A 20733-nucleotide genomic window follows, 5' to 3' on the forward strand; every position below is an offset into this window, starting at 1 on the left:
CACATACACACAATGGAATACTTCCCAAGGATAAAGAACAATGGCGAATCTGTGAAACATGTCACAACATGGATGAATCTGGAGGGTATTATGCCGAGTGAAATAAGTCAATCACAAAAGTATGCCTCAGTGAGAATCTGAGAATCACATCCCACAGTTGATTATCACTCAGCTTTGTCGTTGCTGTCATTAAAAAAACCATTGGTTGCCATCAAATCAGTTCTGTCTCATGGGGAATCTATGTGTGCAGACTAGAACTGCTCTATAAAGTTTTCAAGGCTATGACCTTTCAGAAGTACATTGCCAGGCCTGTCTTCCCAGGCACTTCTGGATGGGTTAAAACTGCTAACTTTTTGGTTAGTAGTCGAGCGCTTAGCCATCTGTGCCACCCAACTTGATAATTTAGAATATTTGAGAGAATGTGTGGATAAGACACACAAGTGTTGAGACATACACACACATTACTTGGAGTATACAATGATGCCTCTAAAATACTTAATCCCGCTGCAGTATGTGGGTCATCTATTATGTACTGGCTGACTATATCTTAACAAAACCTGAAGGGTCCTTGAAAAGGCTTTTATACTTTTTTGTCTCCAAACTGAAGGTTACATCTAGCATTTTAGGTGCTTTTGTCTGAATTACAAAAAGGTACTTTGTTTGGGACGGTAGTGGAGATAGACATCCCTCGCTCCACCCTGTGCCATGTCTGGTGGCTTGGGGATCAAGGAAAGGCTGCATTTTAGCGCCGCTCATGCCATAACTGGGTGCCCTTGTACACTTCACAGATTGCACAACGTATTCGATAGCCAACTCCATCTTTCTTTCACTGTATCTCTAACCTGAAGTCATACTTTTCTGTGAAATCCAGCCTTCATTTTCCAATCTTCAAACCACAGTTCAACTCTGAATGCTAGCAAAATGGGCTTCATTCGAGATAAATGAAAGCGTTCCTTTTGGATGCAGAAATGCAGTTACGTGCGGAAAGTGTGGATCATTAGCAACGGTTGTTGAAAAGGGTGTAGGGAGTTGTGTTGACAAGGACCTTTGTGAAGCCCTGTCATGATGTCGCTACCAAGCAAGCTCACGTCGTGGATGGTTGCACTCACAGAATTCTAATCTGAGGTGGCGGTGCGGCCACACGGTGGTCAGCCACGGGGAACAACTGTATATAGGTCTTGACAGATTGGATTACAACAGTGGTTCTCAAAGTTTGGTTTATAGACCACCAGCATCAGCGCCACCTGGGGATTTGTTATAAATAAAAATCCTTGGGATCTACCCAGGACTTACTAAATCAAAAACGCTGGGACTGAGACCCAGTGATCTGTGTTTTCACAAGTCCCCCAAGTGTTTCTGGTGCTTGCTCAAGTTTGAGAGCCACTGGGCCAGGATATTACTAGAGGAGTGCAACCAGGGTGGAAAAGGGCGTCCAAACCACATTAGGTGGATTAAAGGAAATGAGGGTGTTTAACCCAGAGAAGAGAAGACCTTGGATATACATTGGAATTGTCTTCAACTACAGTATTTGGGAAAGAAGGAGGGGATATATTCCATGCGTCCCTTATAGAAAGTAAAAGACAGACCAGTGAGAAGAAGTATTAAAAAGGAGAAATTTAAGAAAAAGCTTCCTAAATTATGAAGAATTGTTCAGAAGTAGAATAAACTGTCTCAGAGGGTAGGGAGTTCTCTAATGCTGGAGGAGTTTAATTACACATTGGGGGATTTATGAAGGGGAATTAAAGAGCGAGAGCAGCTAAGAGGGGAGAAACTCTTTTACCTAATTAGCTTTTCAGACTCCTTCCAGCAGTTAGACTCGTCATTATATTATTTTTAAATTTTGGCAATAACTGATAAATCCTCCAGTTTTTTTACACCTCCGAGGAGAACATGCCACTGTTTTAACTATTCAATTTTATTTGCCTCTTTTTCTACACTTCAGTAAAAATTTGGAAGTATTTCAGATAATGGGAAGAAAAAAATTAAGAATACTATGCTACCTCTTCCTAGAGATGTCTGTTAATGTTTCCTTCTACATTTTTGTCTGTGTGTGTATATATATATATCTTAATATTTATGTAAACTTTATTTCACATAATATATGCTGTTTACAACCTTTTTATACTTAATGTACCATGAACTTTTGCCATGCTTTTAGATATCTTACACAGCATGATTTTGATCGATGCATATTTTTCCACTTTTTTTATAGTTACCCATCTAAACCCATAGCCATCGAGTTGATTTTGACTCATAGCGACCCTATAGGACAGAGTAGGACTACCCCATAGTGTTTCCAAGAAGTGGCTGGTAGATTCCAACTGCCGACCTTTTTGTTAGCAGCCCAGTCTTTTCCTAGTTTTTTATAATCACTAAAATAAGTATTAAATTGTCCATCTTGTATTATTGTACTATAAATCATAAATCATAGGCGGTGGTAATAAAAGAATGTCTTTGCTTTTACAGTCAGTTAATTACGTTGTGTTTATTCATTTCTCAAGTATTTATTGGTATACTATATATGTGGTGTATTGGCTGTCGTCTTTTCATTTTGTGTGTTTTAATCATAAATGTGAATATAAAAATGTACTTTAAATAGTTTTTGAAGAATATATTTTTTAAAAAACTATTGATTTTCAAAAGTTCTTTATCGGGGGACAGTTGAAAGTTATATTCTATTACTGCACTCTGTAGTTACTGTGTTCCTCCTTTAAAACTTGAACGCTGAATTAAGCACCATTTTATAACTTGCTATCGATTTGTCTTCTCTATACCTGACCGGTAGCAAACTTAGCATGAAGCAAGGCAGTGGTGCTATTAGTGGGAATATTTTTAGTGTATCTTGTGACTTTTAAGTAAAATAGATTAATGGAGTAATATAGTATACCTATATAGTTTTCTAGAGTGTCTGTTTATGACTCTGAAATATACCCAGAATTTACTTTTTTAACCTTAAATAAATAAATAATTCAAAATAGGATGAGTATCTCTAACAAACCTATAAGTTACCCCTGAGGAAATTAAAAAGGTATGTATTGCAAAAGACAATCTTTCATCTGACCTAGTGTTATCAAAAAAACCAAATCCACTGCCGTCGAGTTGGTCCCGACTCACAGTGACCCTGTAGGACAGAGTAGAACTGCCCCGTAGAGTCTCCAAGGAGCGCCTGGCGGATTTGAACTGCCAGCTTCTTGGTTAGCAGTCGTAGCACTTAACCAGTACACCACCGGGGTTTCCAACCTAGTGTTATATTGGGGACATTTTAGAATATACAATAACTGAATGTAATTCTTTATTGAATATTTAAATCTGAATCGTGGGGAAATTTATAAGTTTATGCAGAAATCACCAGATTTAGTTTCTTTGGTAACCTCTTGCAAACCAGAAGATTAACATTTGTACCATGGAATCTGATTTCTGTACTTGTTCCCTCTGAGCTCTGCCTCCTAAGATGTTTCAGCAAAATTAATGAGGCTGAACCATTGACTCTTCAGATATTCAAAGCTCAAATCTTAACAGTTATTTTAATATTGGAATAATGAAAGCAAGTTAGGTAACCTTGCTTAGGTCAGAAAGTTCTCATCAAAGCCGGTGATAGTTAATATAAAAGGAGTGGGAAGAATAATGAATGTCTTAAACTCCTACTTTACGTATCTAGTCACAAATTAATATAAATAGTAGGCAATGCCTAAGCATAATTTTTCTTCTTAAATAACCAAATCTTACATATTCTTAATATCAAGCTCAGATGGAAGTTAACACAATGGAATATAATCAGATCTGATTTAATATTTGTAATTTTGGCCTTTCATCAGCAATTCAAATTTTGATGATTTGGAATTTATAAAAAATCTAAATCTGGCTGGGTTGAATTTTAGTGTTGGTAGTAAAAGTAAATATTTATTTAGCCCAGCATCTCTGCCAAGCAGTGTGCTAGGTGTACTGTGTTTTTGTTAGGGTATATTATACAAACATGATACTTAAGACAAAGCCCCCTGATCTCAAAAGAATTTGTGGGACCTTTGGAAATACTGGCAGACATAAAAGGAAGTAATACGAGAGAGTAAAACAGGAAGTTGAGGTAAAAAAAAAAAAAAAACCAGACCCACTGCCGTCAAGTCGGTTCCAACTCAAAGCAACCCCGTAGGACAGAGTAGAACTGCCCCGTAGAGTTTCTAAGGAGCGCCTGGCGGATTTGAACTGCCGACCATTTGGTCAGCAGCCATAGCACTTAAACACTATGCTACCAGGGTTTCTATTGAGGTAAAAGTAGTGGCTAAATAAATTATCAGTGAAAAATAGATTGTACTCCAAACAGGAATCTGTTGTAAGGATTTAAATATGTATGTTGCTAATACAAAAGTTAAATTTAAGGTTACCGGTTTGATATAGCCACACTGACAAAATCTCTTTTTCTCCTGTGAGTCCAAGTTAATGCCTATAGCTGCTGCTGTCATGTGCCATCAGACTGATCTTGACTCAGGGCGACCCTATATGACAGAGTAGAACTGCCCTACAGAGCTTCCTAGGCTGTAATTGTCATGGGAACACACTGCCAGGCCTTTTCGGTCACAAAGCTTGCTGGTGGGTTCAAACCACTGACCTTTCCATGAGCAGCTGAGCAGTTAAACATTGCTCCACCAGGGCCCCCAATACCTGTAATTACAAGTAGTAAACTAATTTTTAATTTGTCTGCAATTCATATTTTTTACTTTTTCAGATGCTGTCTTACTGGTTGGTTGTCAGGGTAGTCAAAAACCATATTTAGCTGTACATTCAAACCTTAACATTAACAATAGCACAATTTTTAATGCCTCAACTAACAATAATTATTTTTCCCATAGAGTGTCCAGTATAATACTATAACCCTGTCTCCTGTGTAGGAGAGTTCACATACTCTCATTCTCTTAGTCCTTAGAGTGTCCAGTATAATACTATAACCCTGTCTCCTGTGTAGGAGAGTTCACACACACTCATTCTCTTAGTCCTTAGAGTGTCCAGTATAATACTATGACCATGTCTCCTGTGTAGGAGAGTTCACATACACTCATTCTCTTAGTCCTTAGAGTGTCCAGTATAATACTATAACCTTGTCTCCTGTGTAGGAGAGTTCACACACACTCATTCTCTTAGTCCTTAGAGTGTCCAGTATAATACTATGACCATGTCTCCTGTGTAGGAGAGTTCACATACACTCATTCTCTTAGTCCTTAGAGTGTCCAGTATAATACTATAACCCTGTCTCCTGTGTAGGAGAGTTCACACACACTCATTCTCTTAGTCCTTAGAGTGTCCAGTATAATACTATGACCATGTCTCCTGTGTAGGAGAGTTCACACACACTCATTCTCTTAGTCCTTAGAGTGTCCAGTATAATACTATGACCATGTCTCCTGTGTAGGAGAGTTCACATACACTCATTCTCTTAGTCCTTAGAGTGTCCAGTATAATACTATAACCCTGTCTCCTGTGTAGGAGAGTTCACACACACTCATTCTCTTAGTCCTTAGAGTGTCCAGTATAATACTATGACCATGTCTCCTGTGTAGGAGAGTTCACATACACTCATTCTCTTAGTCCTTAGAGTGTCCAGTATAATACTATAACCCTGTCTCCTGTGTAGGAGAGTTCACACACACTCATTCTCTTAGTCCTTAGAGTGTCCAGTATAATACTATGACCATGTCTCCTGTGTAGGAGAGTTCACATACACTCATTCTCTTAGTCCTTAGAGTGTCCAGTATAATACTATAACCCTGTCTCCTGTGTAGGAGAGTTCACACACACTCATTCTCTTAGTCCTTAGAGTGTCCAGTATAATACTATGACCATGTCTCCTGTGTAGGAGAGTTCACATACACTCATTCTCTTAGTCCTTAGAGTGTCCAGTATAATACTATAACCCTGTCTCCTGTGTAGGAGAGTTCACACACACTCATTCTCTTAGTCCTTAGAGTGTCCAGTATAATACTATGACCATGTCTCCTGTGTAGGAGAGTTCACATACACTCATTCTCTTAGTCCTTAGAGTGTCCAGTATAATACTATAACCCTGTCTCCTGTGTAGGAGAGTTCACACACACTCATTCTCTTAGTCCTTAGAGTGTCCAGTATAATACTATGACCATGTCTCCTGTGTAGGAGAGTTCACATACACTCATTCTCTTAGTCCTTAGAGTGTCCAGTATAATACTATAACCCTGTCTCCTGTGTAGGAGAGTTCACACACACTCATTCTCTTAGTCCTTAGAGTGTCCAGTATAATACTATGACCATGTCTCCTGTGTAGGAGAGTTCACATACACTCATTCTCTTAGTCCTTAGAGTGTCCAGTATAATACTATAACCCTGTCTCCTGTGTAGGAGAGTTCACACACACTCATTCTCTTAGTCCTTAGAGTGTCCAGTATAATACTATAACCCTGTCTCCTGTGTAGGAGAGTTCACACACACTCATTCTCTTAGTCCTTAGAGTGTCCAGTATAATACTATAACCCTGTCTCCTGTGTAGGAGAGTTCACATACACTCATTCTCTTAGTCCTTAGAGTGTCCAGTATAATACTATAACCCTGTCTTCTGTGTAGGAGAGTTCACAAACAGTCATTCTCTTACCCCTCAAAATGTCAAGTGTCAGCTCTGTTTTACAGGTGAGTCTGCCCATAATGGAATCCCTGGGTAGTGCAAATGGTTAAGTGCTCAACTACTAGCCGAAAGGCTGGTGGTTCGAACCCACCCAGAGGTGCCTCAGAAGACAGGCCTGGTGATCTGCTTTTGAAAGGTCACAGCCCTGAAAACCTATGGAAGAGTTCTACTCCGCACACGTGGGGCTGCCATGAGCAGGAACTGATTCGATGGCAGTTAGCAACAATTCTTAGATTAAGGGATTTGATAGTATTCTTATAGTTGGTTGTAAAATCCCAAACCCAATTTTCTCACTTTTATTTTAAAACTGTTTTCATTCATTGTACAGGATAGATTGGGACAGAAAATAAAATTTAGATTCAAGTTGTATTAAAAATGACCTGATAAATAAGAGATGTGAAAAATATAAATATAAACTTAGTATTTCATATTATCTATAAATGGGAAGAGCATATTTTGAGCAAGTGTTGCATAAATTAGAAAACATATAGACAGATTAGAAAATGGTCAATATCAGCCATGAGCTTAACTTTCTAATTCATTTTCAAAAACTGTGATCTTTATAGAAAATTTCTGAAGTTTTTTCTTTAGTCAGTCAATAATTAACCTTTTAATTTGAAAATTGTCTTTATTTTTAAGATCCCTTTTTTGATCCAGCAAGTGGCCAAGTTCCTCTGCCCCCTGCTAGGAGATTACCAGGTGAAAATGTCAAATCCAACAGGACCTCGCAGGACTATGATCAGCTCCCTTCATGTCCAGGTGTGGTAGCTAATGGTCATAATAATACCTTATGTTTCTATAGTGCTTTTTGCTTTTAAGAGTAGCTTTTTATGTCCGTATCATGTAATGAGTATTGCCAACCTAAGAATGTATTTTTAGCACCTTTATATTAAACTTATAGAGCTTGTATTACGAGAGGAATGCCTACAGGATTGCTTCATGGGATACAGAATCAGGCTGCATATTATCTCTGAGTCATCAGCACAGCACATTCTTTGATTAAAAATGTATTCACTCTTAACCACTAGCCTTATCAAATATGGGAGAAGGGGTAAGTCCCTTTGTACGTGGAAATGCTTTGTTCTCTTACTTCTTCATTAAGGTAAAAAATCTCTTTAGAATTTACAGAAACACCAAACTGTTCATTTTCATAGCTTACTTGAGGCTAGAGTGCACTGCCCCACTACCAGCCATCAAGTAGAAGGATATTTTAGTAAATAACAAATTGTACTCATAACCATTAATGATGAAATACTGCTTGGGGAATTATCAACATGGTAGTTTTATGTCTTCAGTGCCATGTGTAGGAGATGCAGAAATCCCCCTGTGGTTTTTTAGGTTTACCTACACTTGCAGGTAACTCAAGAAAACATAGAATACTGTATTAACCTTTTCAAATTTTGGTCTGTATTCTCTTACCAGTTTACTTCTAGTCATTACAAGGTTTCAAATATATCAGTGTGTAGCCAACGAAACCCTGTGGTTCCAGTAGAAAGGATAGATGTACAAAGTCAAGAAAAAAGAGCCAATATCTGACAGCTTCTATATAACAGAAGGAGGCAAATCCTTTAAGGAAGAAGGTTAAATTCTAACTTGGAGAAGAGTACCATGAATGATTTAAAAAATTATTCAGTATCTTCAACACTGGATAAAAGAAATACATACTCAAACTATAGAGGGGGTTATGCCCAAAACAGTGTTTTCACAGCTGCTGTGGGTGCTTTAGAGCCCAAAGGAGCATCACTCACATGGTTGATTTCAAGCTGTATGAATTCTGGTTAGTATCCCTAGAGTTTCAAGGAAGAACTTTGAGTTGCCAACCATGTTGAAATATCCCTGTCTACCAGAAGCCTGACCTGGCTTTTACCCAAGTGATAAAAGTGTCCTGATTATTACTCTGAGGACCGCGGTGACCTGTAACATCAGATACATCTGCACCCTCCAAAGTCCCTGTAGAAACAGTCAAACCACAGAAGATAAGGTGCCTTTTCGCAACAGCATGCTTGTTCACATGCAGCGTACTGACCTCCAGCCTGTCTCTGGTTTATTTCAGAGGGAAACTGGGTTGCCTTCTAGATCAGGTCGCTCCGTCCAAAACTTTGAGACCAAAGGCTTGTGTGCCTTCAGGATTCTAACTGTCCTTATTTTATAGTAACTAATGTGTTTTATGAACCATTGATGCTTCGGTGGTAGACGCCTTGCCTTCCATGTGGGAAACCCAGGTTGGAGTCCAGCCAGTGCTCCTCAAGCACAGCCACTACCCAGCTGTCGGTGGCTTGTGTGGTACTAGGGTGCTGTACTGCTTTTAACAGTTTCCGAACTGAGACAGACTAGGAAGAAAGGCCTGGTGATCTGCATCAGAAAATCAGCTACTGAAAACCCTGTGGATCACGATGGTCTAATCTGCAGCCCCTGATGGGACAGCACAGGATCTTGTGTGAGGTCACTGTGAGTCAGGGGTGAATTTTACGGCAGCTAACAACAATAATGTGTTTTCATTAAGAACTTTTTTTTTTTTTAATCTTTAGGTGAGTGTTCACATACTCAAAGAGCCTTCCAAATGTTTAGTCCTCTGAAAGAAAGTGTTTTATAATTTTCTTAAAGATTTTTAAAAGTAACCATTGACATTTAATGCCATGAATATGTCATTAAAAAAAACTGAAACCAAACCTGTTGCTGTCGAGTTGATTCTAGCTCATGGCGACCGTATAGGACAGAGTAGAACTGCCCCAAAAGGGTTCCAAGGGGTGGCTGGTGGATTCGAACTGTCAACCTTTTGCTTAGCAGCCGAGCTCTTAATCACTGCACCACCAGGGCTCTGGATATGTCATAAACCAAACCCAAACCAAACCCAGTGCCGTCGAGTCAATTCCAACTCATAGCAACCCTATAGGACAGAGTAGAACATAAAGGTAGTTAAATCAGAAACAATGTGAGTGGATTTTAAATTAAATTGACATATACTTGTATACGGGGTGAACGTATTTGTTCATCATCTGCTTGTGTCTTCACATGGGCCTGTCAGCATTCAGCTGGCTTCCATTTCTGTGTTCTCACTCTGTGTGTGCATTTAATATTCCAGTTTGTTTTTCTCTTGTTACTATATATAATATGCTACAGTTTGCATCCCAGTTTTTAAAAACCCAGGAAATCTGTATTGCGTATTCTGATGATGTACAGTTTTAGCTTTACAGAAGATTTTTTATATCCTTAGTATTTATAATGCACTTCAATATAACACTTGAAAACAATGCTAGAATTTTAGCACATGACTTGTATTAAATGTGTTTGTAACTGGCAAAAGATATTCTTGCCAGATACACAGACAACAACAGAAAGGAGATCTCATTATAAAGGGAACTGATTCCAATATTACTTTGCTTTACTAGCTTAAAGGAAAATTGGGAGTGTTTTATGTTAACTGAATTTTATATTAGAGCCAAATATTCTATAGTTATCTCTCTTAAAATCATGATTGGAAATCAAGTCTTCATGCAAGGGTTGGACTGTATTGTCATTACTGGTAGGAAGTTTTAAGGTAAATTATGTCTTTTTAAGGTTTGGTTTTATTTTGTGTTTTTGGCAAAGGAAATTGCAGTGTTGTGGTGTATTACCACGGTTTAACTACCTGAGATGTTTGTTCTTAAGTAGTTTTGGTTTTGAAACCTCAGAACCTGGCATTTTATTTCTTACAAATCTACATTCATTAGCCTAATGTAGCTCTTTTATTACCATTTTCTAGATACATTCAAAAAATTATATAACTTTGGCCTTAATCATCATAATTATCTACCGCAATGTCTGTGAAGGTTTTTTAATTAATTTAATGAAAACTGTGAGTTAAACCATGCCCTTCCATAATTGGGCAGGTGTACCAGTAGCAGCAGCAATTCAAGCTTATGGCATAAATGTGTCCAGAATTCCCAGGCCCAATTTATTACAAAGTCATAATGATGATGTGTTTGAGTTAAATTCATGTTATTTTTTCTTCTAATTCTCAGATATTGTTATGCTGGGGAAAATCAGTGGTCTAGGAGCCTTGATGCCTATCCCAAATATTGTCAATGAACTGCTAAATAACTGGAGAGATTATGTCTCAGGTTATACACAGTGATAATGTCTAAAGTTTGTTAAGCACTTCCTATATGCCAGATGCTGTGCTGAGTATTTTAGATATAGATATATAGATACAATTTAAAAATATATAAATAAAATATTTTATACATTTGCATACATAATCTAGATATAATTTTATTCCTCACAACAATTCTGAATTAGGTATTACTAATGTCACTTTGTAGAAGAAAGTGGGGCACAGTTAAATTTAGTAATTTACCCAAAGTCCCTATCAGTATGGTAGTATTCGAGCCAGTTCTTTTTACCAGTAAGCTATGCACACATGTATTTATTGTTCACTTGTTAACAGACCGTGTTGTCTTCCCACCAGTAGCTAAACCAAAATAAAGTGGCAAAAAAATCACATATACATGTAGCAACAGTTGCTAAACTGGATTTGTGGAGGTGGTTAATGACAAAGTCAAATAAAGACAGTAAACAGAGGAATAGTAACGATAACAAAGGATGGAGGGCAAAGGTTTCAAAGCCTGGATTCTGACCATTTTTTGAACAACCTCAGGCAAGCTGTTCATCGTGTGCTTTCTATACTTTTCCAATTGGGAAAATCAGTCTTTTGTTCTCAGTTGAGATCCTTGGGCAGCCCAAGCCTGTGAAACTAGCAGAGGGATCCCTGGCTGCTTTGTTGTATCTGTGTGCTTTCCCCTAATTATGTAAGTAGTACAAGTACATTGAAGAAAAAATGGAATTACAGAAAAAACAAGATAAAGAAGTCACCTAGAGTAACTGTCTTGTCAGTAAGGAAGTTCACTGCCATTTTGGAGCGCCTCCCTCTAGTGTTTGGTCCGTGCACATTTTCACACAATTAAGGTTGTAGAAACTGTGTCAATTCTGTCTCATTTCTGTTTAACACAATGCCGTAAGAACCTTGCAGCATTGTTAGATTTTTTAATAAATGTCATTGTAGTTTAGTCTATGATGGTTGTTGTGAGGTGCCGTGGAGTTGGCTCCAGCTCATAGACACCCTGTAGGTCCGAGTAGAACTGCCCCGTAGGGTTTCCGAGGAGCAGCTGCTGAGTTTGAACTGCTGACCTCTCGGTTAGCATCCGAGCTCTTAGTTGCTTTGGTACCAGCGCTCCTAGGTCTATGATAGCCCATCATTTTTGTGTGCTGTCAAGTGCTGTTTTAAATATTTTAAAAGTCTAAGAGAAGCCATAACTTCATATGCATGAAAACACATCAAATGCCTCTACTTCTGCCCGCAAATATAGAAACTTGTTGTGGTAGCTATGGTTGAACAAGATCCAGAAAATGGGAAAGTGTGGTCATCGATACGATGACGTTTCCTTGTTAGACACATCTTTCAAAATACAGAGTCAGAAAAAAAAAAGGAAAAACGGCTTCAGATCATGAGGGAAATAGTAAGGGCTCTTATAGCTGAACAGTTGGCAGCCACTGAGGTGGAAGTACCAGCAGCTCCTTTACGTGTGTGCTCAGAGCAGTGTGTCTCAAGTTGTCCCTAAGGACCCTTTTTAGACATTATTTTTCCTAAATGTCACCCCCGCCATGAAAATTTAATACCACAGGTACACTGTCTCTATGTACTGTGGCTGATTGAGCCCATTGCCATCTAGTTAGTTCTGACTCATAGTGACCCTATAGGACAGAGTAGAACTGCCCCACAGGATTCCTGAGGCTGTAATCTTTGTAGGAGCAGACTGCCACATCTTTCTCCCTCAGAGCTTCTGATGGGTTCGAACCTCAGATCTTTTGGTTAGCAACCGAGTGCTTACCCACTGCACCACCAAACCAACCCGAACCAAACCCATTGTTGTCAAGTCAGTTCCAACTCCTAGCGACCACATAGGACAGAGTAGAACTGCCCCAGAGGGTTTCCAAGGAGCGGCTGGTGGATTCGAGCTGCCAACCTTTTGGCTAGCAGCCAAGCCCTTAACCACTGAGCCACCGCTGCACCACACGGGCTCCTTTTTTGTGGCTGTTTGGAGGGCCACAGACTATTGAAAGAGCAAAGACTTGTTCACCCACAAGAACCAGTGTTTGCCCTCTTGGCGGCAATATTGTCCCCATTTAGAATGCATGACAGAGCACAGTCAATCACTCGAGGTCAATCCCAGCACAGTTTCACCAGGCTGTCTCCCATGCCAGCCAGAACTTCTATGTGTTCTTTGCGTATTACATCATCAGAAAATGAAAATTGAATCAAGATTTGCCCTAAAGCACTACTTCTTAAATCTTTCTTCTCCAGGAAAAGTTAACTCTCAATGACACAAGAACTGGGGCTTTAGCTAAAACTGAACAACTACATGCAGGAAGTTTCTTCAAAGTCTGTATTATCTAGAAGATTCATGCAAACTTTGCATTCCACTCCTTGGCTTATCTGTATCCATTTTAATATTTAAAAGGATTTCTTTCCTCACATCTGTGAGGAAAACTGATGCTCCAGAAAGACGTCCTTTTGATAATCTACAAACCCACATTCTTGCACAGTCAGGAGCGTGGAAAGCAGCGCTAAATTAAGCACGTGTCCTGCCAAAGTGACTCCTTTTAAGGATCCGTTCACTCATTCAGGTACAGCAAGTCCCACAGGATCGGTGAGAGCCATCGTCATTGCAGTGCACTCCGTGGCTACAGTATAATGATTTTTTCAGAACTGAAGATAGTTTCATTTTGTTTCATTGATCCCTTTCACTGCCCTGTACATTCTGCAGTGAATGAGGACCTGCTGTCCCCTACTTTTAGGTATTATTAAAAAAGAACAAGTAGGGAAAGTGAGTGCTTCTTCTGAGCTCTGGGAAGAGACGTTCTGTATAGAAAAGGTGATTGGTTTTAGATGGTGGGCTCTAGCGATCAGCAAGGTTTTCAATAGATTCCACCATTGGTTCGGGTTATAACAGTTCTGCTTGTTTATAGCTTACATGAAGGCTTTCTGTAGATTTAGACACAACAAAGTCTGTATTTTTTCCTCTCCCACACTTCTCTGATGCTCTTTTAATTTATGGTAATTGCTGTTCTGTAGCATTTGAGTATAGCAGTTATCATTATAATGCAAGTTCATTGTCCTTGCCTTTTAATGGTCTCCTCAGCACATACACTGTGCATTACATTGATTAATTCTCATCTGTCTGATTGAGAAGGGATGAAGAATACGTCTAAGATGGGTGTACAAAAGTAGACTGGGAAAGTGTGCGCTGTGAAAGCCAAGTGCTGAGCCCAAGGTCGCTCAGAATGTTAGTGGCCAGACTTAGTGCATCTGACCACTCTCAACTCTCTGTGTGATGTTTCTCTTCTGTACCTGAAAACTCTGTGTTGTAGCCGCCAGTTACCTGGTGCAGGGCTACACTGTCCTATTAGGATAGCCCAACATAAAAACGAGATATTCCAAGGTGAGTATATCTCAGCAATGAGTAGAAATTCATAACAGGTGATGAGAAGAAATACACGTATAAGTGAAACCACCTCTGAGAGCAGTGGAGTTGCCAGTTACGGTTCCATGTTACTTCCCATTGTAGGCTCCTCTACGGCATGACACGGTTCAACTGCAGATCAATTGTGAGATTCTGAAGAGAGGTCAGCACTGTGTGCGAGGAGTAGACTTTCAGTGAGGGCAAAGATGACTAGGGTGAAATGAGCTAGGATTCTGTGTCTGTTGGAAAAAATCTTTGCCTCAGGAGCATTTCTTTTTATGTAAAAAAATTGAAAATGTCTTGAGAATCTGTCATGATTCTTCCCTGGGGTGGTTTGAAGTAATTTTCTCTAGTTGATACTTCAGACATATTTTGTGTATCAAAAAATACTGGTTTCCAGATCAGAGACGCCCTCAGTCCTCTAACTAGAGTTTGCTTTTGGGTGTGTGTTTATTTTTTCCTTCTAACTTAGGTTTCATGAACTGTATTTACTACTTATTTTTTCCAAGCAAAAAATAACCTTTCTCTTAAATAATACTCCAAACAAACTAAACCCATTGCTGTCGAGTAGATTCTGACTCATGGTGGCCCTATAGGGCAGAGTTGAACTGCCCCATAGGGCTCCAAGGCTGTAAATTTATTAAATGTAAAAGTTCTGAATCTCATGACTTCCTAGCCCTTTGTACTTTTAGGCATGTCTCAGGATGCCACAAACATGCTTGACATTGACACACCATTCTGAGTATTGGACAGAAGCAAAATCACATACAAGAAAAACTCTTAGACAATTACCAGTAGAATACAAGGAATTTAGACTTAACGCGTTTCTCACCTGAAAGTTTCTCCTAACAGGCAAGACTTAAATACCTGAATTGTGTGAAACTGATTAGAGTAAAGGGAAGTTTGCTAGAATTTCTAATAGTTTATTGAAGAAGATTTTGAACAAAGTATAATTTATTACCCATCTTTGCATGATATAATGAAAATACTTAATAGAAAAATACATGGAACATCAAAACATAGAAGTATAATTTAGCAGACCGTAACAATTTGAGATGCTTAACTACACATGCAGGAAACATTACAGACTTTAGCAAGAACCAGAAATTAATGTGTTTTCTTTTATGTGAGCATACTTTAATATGCTATATCAACAATTGCAATATTTTTTAAAACTGGACATTATCTTGTAAGACAGTAAAAAATTAAAAATAAGACTGTCATTCAGTTTGGTGTTGAACCAAATATTTTGATCACGGAGAGTTTTATTGTATGTATGTATGTTATCTTGAGCTTACTAAAATTCTGAATAAGATTCTTTTATTGTGCTTTAAGTGAAAATTTATAGCTCAAGTTGGTTTCTCATACAAAAGGTTTTTTACACACATTGTTATGTGACCCTAGCTGCTATCCCTATGTTAGTACACTTCTCCTTTCCACCCTGGATTTCCCATGTCCATTCAACCAGCTCCTGTCCCTTTTTGCCTTATCTTGCCTCCAGACAGGAGCTGCCCATTTAGTCTCATGTATCTACTTGAACTAAGAAGCACACTCTTTACGAGTATTATTTTATGTCTTATAGTCTAGTAAAATCTTTGTCTGAAGAGTGGCCTTCAGGAATGGTTTTAGTTCTGGGTTAACAGAGAGTCCAGGGGCCATGTGTTCAGGGCTTCCTCTAGTCTCAGAAAGATTTTGTTTTTTACAAGGTAATTTCTCATGGAAAACTACCTTACATCTACTCTTGATTTAAAAAGATGAAAAATATGAACTATGTCAGATAATTTTTTATGATTTAAATTTGATTATTATTAAAAATACCATCTTATGAACAGTGATCTCGTCTACTGGCTGACCCTCTCCTGTGGCCCTTGGGAAAGTTGGTGAGGCAGTGGAGACATTGTCTAGAGGCATTTGGGTTCTAGCATCACATCATTGTTTACTGCATCCTTGCATTTGCCGTTTGTCTGTTGTCTAGAAGGAAGGTATTAAATAAATGTTGATGTCTACATAGTCTTATATGTGTATCATAGAGTAAATTTGACTGTGTATTTATGTGTGTGTGTAAACACACTAATCTAGGCTTTTTAAATAAAGTGCCACTATAAAAAAAAATTTTTTTTTTTTTTCCCCACCGTAGACATGTGGAAATTCATTATAAAAATACCCTTTCAAGTTAGCTAGCTTGTGCCCTGGGGACCCTTATGGAATGGTGGCCTGTAATTAATTTTCTTCTTTCTTAATCAGATTACTGTCCATTCATGGACACCAGTGTCATTTGTTTTACTTTGAAAAATTATTGCAATTAGGGGACTTATCTGGAACCCAAATGCATTATTCCCCGCTCCAGATGTTTCCAGTGGGTTTGATTTTTCTCATGTAAAACTTATACATTGGAACCTGGATAAATTAGTTTGAACAGAGGACCAAGCTTACTTCTGTGCTACCTGTTAACTAACAGAGTCGAAGTATCTACTGTAGTCTTTTTTATTTTTTTTTTTATTTTCATAGCATAAGTTAAGTCATCACTTCAAAATATTATTAATTTGAAAAAACAGGAGGAAGAGACCCTACAAGGCATATTTCTCAAAGCATTTTTGCTGTGACATGGGCTGGGACAGAGAACCTGTCAGGGGTTGTTCTTCTATGAATGTCTATGAGTGTGTAACAGTTGAGTTTTTCGTAGGTAAAAACCTCCGGAGAGAGAGCTTCTGGGGAGCAGTCAGCCAAAGCTAGTGTCATGGTGGAGAAGAATGGGCTGTATTGCACAACAAAGTGAAAGCCTTTCTTAGACGGTTTTGTTTTTTCATCTTATGTATCTTTTTTTCCATATGGCTTGAAGGATAAAATTTGGAATTGGGAAACAAGGGGTATAATATTCTTAGTGGACCTACCAACATATTCTACCTCAAAGTGGGGATAATACTACCTACCCCACAATGGCAGGTAAATATGGAAGGAAGCTTCTTTGTAAAAGATAATAAAAATATTAGCATTTTGATGTAATGATGTGATAGTAGTAGTATGTTAGAATGGTTTTATTCTTATCTCACTGCTTCAATGATATCTCTCTTTAAAAATCTACACAGATGGTTCACAAGCACCAGCCAGACCCCCTAAACCACGACCCCGCAGGACTGCACCAGAAATTCACCACAGAAAACCCCATGGGCCTGAGGCAGCATTGGAAAATGTGGATGCAAAAATTGCAAAACTCATGGGAGAGGGGTATGCCTTTGAAGAGGTGAAGAGAGCCTTAGAAATAGCCCAGAATAATGTCGAAGTGGCTCGTAGCATCCTTCGAGAATTTGCCTTCCCCCCTCCAGTCTCCCCACGTCTCAATCTATAGCAGCCAAGCCTGTAAACACCCAAATGTAAAGCAATGGATGAATATTCCAGGAGTGTGGAGTGGAGCGCAGAGGTGAGATGCGATTCAGGAAAGATGGCACCTCCTCTTCACCTGGCACCTTGAGGAGAGAGGCTTGAGAATGCAGCTTCTCGGAGGAAGACAGCTGCTTGCTCAGGATGTCCACGCTGCAGCTTCCTTATTTCTGCTAGCCATACTTTTAAATCAGGGTTGAACTGACGAAAATAATTTAAAGACGTTTACTTCCCTCGAACTTTGAATCTGTGAAATGCTTTTCCTTGTTTACAAGTTGGTGAAGTTGCAGTTTGCTTTTGTTTTTGTGTTATGGATACCTGTACTGTGTTCCTGACGGGCCCTTTGTAGTGGTCAGGTCTGCTGTGACATTTCCCACACCTCCCTCGCTGTCCACATCAACAGCTAAATCATGTATTTGTTTCATTCTCTCCCACCCCCAGCCCCTCCTGGAGGTCCAAGTCCATTTCTCCCATTTACAAGATGCTTTAAAGGTTCTGATTTTCAGCTTATCAAACTAATGCAAAAACAAAGTGTGTGGCCTTCACTACGGAGTCTTTTCTTTGGAAGCCATTGCTGTTAAGAGATGGGGAAAATCTGAATGTATAAAGCATTTTTTCAATGAGCTGCCTTTTCTGAGGGCCCTTCACGGTAATATAGAGAGCACTCCCCTTTTTTGTGTAAGCTTTCTTTTAATCCTCCGTAGTCTTATCTCTGTCATCCCAGGGTGTCACGACTCTGCAAAGATCTACAATATTAGAAAGCAACGACTGTAGATGCGGAGAAATACACTTGCACATGACAATTCTGTACTGACGTTACATAATCAGGTCACCTGCTGTTTCCCCCAGCGTCGCTTTGGGACGTGCTGAACAAGAAGGCTGTCTCCCTGAAGTATATTAATACTCTTCAGATTAAATTATGGTCACACCTTTCCCGAAGTGGATTAGGGTCCCTTTTGTATTTGAGTGATTACACTCTGGTTCCTCACAGCTTTAGGAGCCAGTCCATATTGCAGTGGAAATGTTGAACCTTTGATGCGCTGTTAAGTGCTAATGCTACTGTGGCAATGTTTTTTGCAAAGGTCTTAGTAATTTTCTCTCTGCAATCAGATTAGAGTTCATATCTAATTTCTAGATTTCCTCATTTATTGTCCATCCAGTCAGGTGAAAGAAACTAATAATAGTTTTGCCTTTTTTGCAAAATAGTGGTTGGTTCTTCAGAAACCGTGTTATTTTAAAAAATCTACAAATATTTATTGAGCGTCTGTGATATGCTCAGCTGTATTAGGCACTGTGTTTTTAAAGCACAAACTGTCACAGGCAGATTCCAGTGTAATGTTATTCTTTATATACATTTTCATTGCAAAAGTCTAATGGAGAAAGCCTAGAGCTTCTGAATTTTCAGGCAACTTTTTTCTTCTTTGCTAATGAGAAGTTAATGGAAAAATGAGAGACAAAACCGTTTCTGTCTAAAATGCATGAACCCATAGAAGGTTTTCTGAATACAGACTAATTGTGGGTTTAGGTGTTCTGCACTCCTTTCTTTTTCACGCGCAGTGTGATATAAAAATACGTCAGAGAGCCTCTCTACAGGACTTGAAAGGACACGACCAAACATCTAGCATGGGTCAGAGAAAAGAGCAGAGCCAATGAGAATTAATGTTCGGGAAAACTCGTGTAGACAGCCAGGCCGACCTGGGGGGGGACCGGGTGCATTCCTTTACGGCGCGACCTGTGCCACCCTTTAAGGTGTTGCTCTCCGGAGACGCGATGTTGCCTGAGCAGTCACGGGGCTGCAGAGTTGTGCTCTCACTGGAATTTCTTCAGGGGGTCCTGAGCTGTTCATGTGCCTGAAGGGGGGTTGGTAATTTGCCTTAGATGTCCTTCCTGTGAGTAGGTATTTGAATGCAGATTTTTACACTTTTTAAAAGTTCTTTGTTGCGATATGAACTCCATGTCAGTCATCATGGTTTTTCATTTGTTTTATCAGTCTCTGGTGTCCCATTGGAAAGCACTGTATATTTTGGCCTTTTAATGTCTTGTTGATCATAGGCACAATCTACAAGCCAAAAGTTGCCACTTCATTGTAATAACGTTGCTAATTGATGAGGGAGTGCTGCTAAATAAGAATGTTACAAAGCAGTACATTCTCTTTCAAAAATGTTCAAACAATATGTGAAAAAAAATAAAAATATAAAAGATCGGTGAAGATACAGGGAATTTGAACCTCTAGTTAAAAAAAAAAAAAAATCCTTTTGCAAAGAAAATTTACCAGTTTATACCAAAGCATCTCTACATCTTGTACTCAATAATAAAAAAAAAAAAAAATAGCAACCTTTAATTTTGTCATTAGAAAAGGGATTTAATCAAAATTCCAGTGTAAGTGGAATGGAAAAAGGGAAGCTTTCTAGCAAACACTGTCCTGAATAACGGGTACCCGATTGCTGCGATGGCACACCCCACCACCGCCCACTGCACAGGTCTTAGGGAACCCCCCCAAAAAAAGTTTTGAGCAAATAAACCAAAACAAATTTTTTTTTTTCATTACAAAAGTGATTAATGTTTGGAAATGATCCAGACTTTGTTTTACTGTGATCCAAGAATTAGACGTTTCTCCTGTTTCTCAACACTTGGTGGTAATATGATTATTTTATAAATCAATACTGTATATAATGAAAACAGATCATGGGGAGCACAAAACAGCCTGCCCCCCACGCCTACCCCATGCACACAACAAAACATTCTGGCATAGAAGGACTTATCCTAAATGATAGTCCAGTACGTTAATCTTCATAACCTTTTTTTTTTTTTTTTTCCCCTTTTGCATCTGACATATCCTGGCCAAATTTCTAGAATTGAACCAAGCAGTGTTTGTGTTTAACTTGAACTTCCTTCTGCACAAATGACCCTTAGTGGCCTCCCTATTCTTTTCCTCTTGCCCACACTGAAAATAGTCTTAATATAGAGCCCTAATTGCAACTTCGGAGGGCCCATTTGTTAACTCAGTGTTTCACATACCAAGAACACTTGCAAAGATTTCTTCATAATGTGAATTTTTTATTTCCCAGTTCCAGGAGTATTTCCTACGGTTTGAACATTATTTTTCCTCCAAGATTTTCAACTTGAAGCTTTAATTTGCACTGACTTATCTAACCTGGTTAAATTTTTAAATTTCTCAAATTGACAGCTTTGGAAGTGAGTTACAGTATGTTT

The 20733-nt window shown here is 38.8% G+C and overlaps 1 protein-coding gene across 5 annotated transcripts in view; it reads left to right on the plus strand.

Moving 5' to 3' along the window:
* CBLB (Cbl proto-oncogene B) overlaps nucleotides 1-20115 on the plus strand; it is a 246310-nt gene extending 226195 nt beyond the window's left edge. For all 5 annotated transcript variants that reach the window (XM_064273028.1, XM_064273029.1, XM_064273030.1 and 2 more), the window contains 2 exons: nucleotides 7283-7402; nucleotides 17229-20115. In XM_064273028.1, the coding sequence (XP_064129098.1) occupies nucleotides 7283-7402; nucleotides 17229-17488 (380 nt within the window). In that variant the 3' untranslated portion in view covers nucleotides 17489-20115. The remainder of the gene's footprint in view (nucleotides 1-7282; nucleotides 7403-17228) is intronic.
* Nucleotides 20116-20733: the final 618 nt, after the last annotated feature.

Source organism: Loxodonta africana, chromosome 20 (genome assembly GCF_030014295.1).
Source record: "Loxodonta africana isolate mLoxAfr1 chromosome 20, mLoxAfr1.hap2, whole genome shotgun sequence".
Lineage (NCBI taxonomy): Eukaryota > Metazoa > Chordata > Mammalia > Proboscidea > Elephantidae > Loxodonta > Loxodonta africana.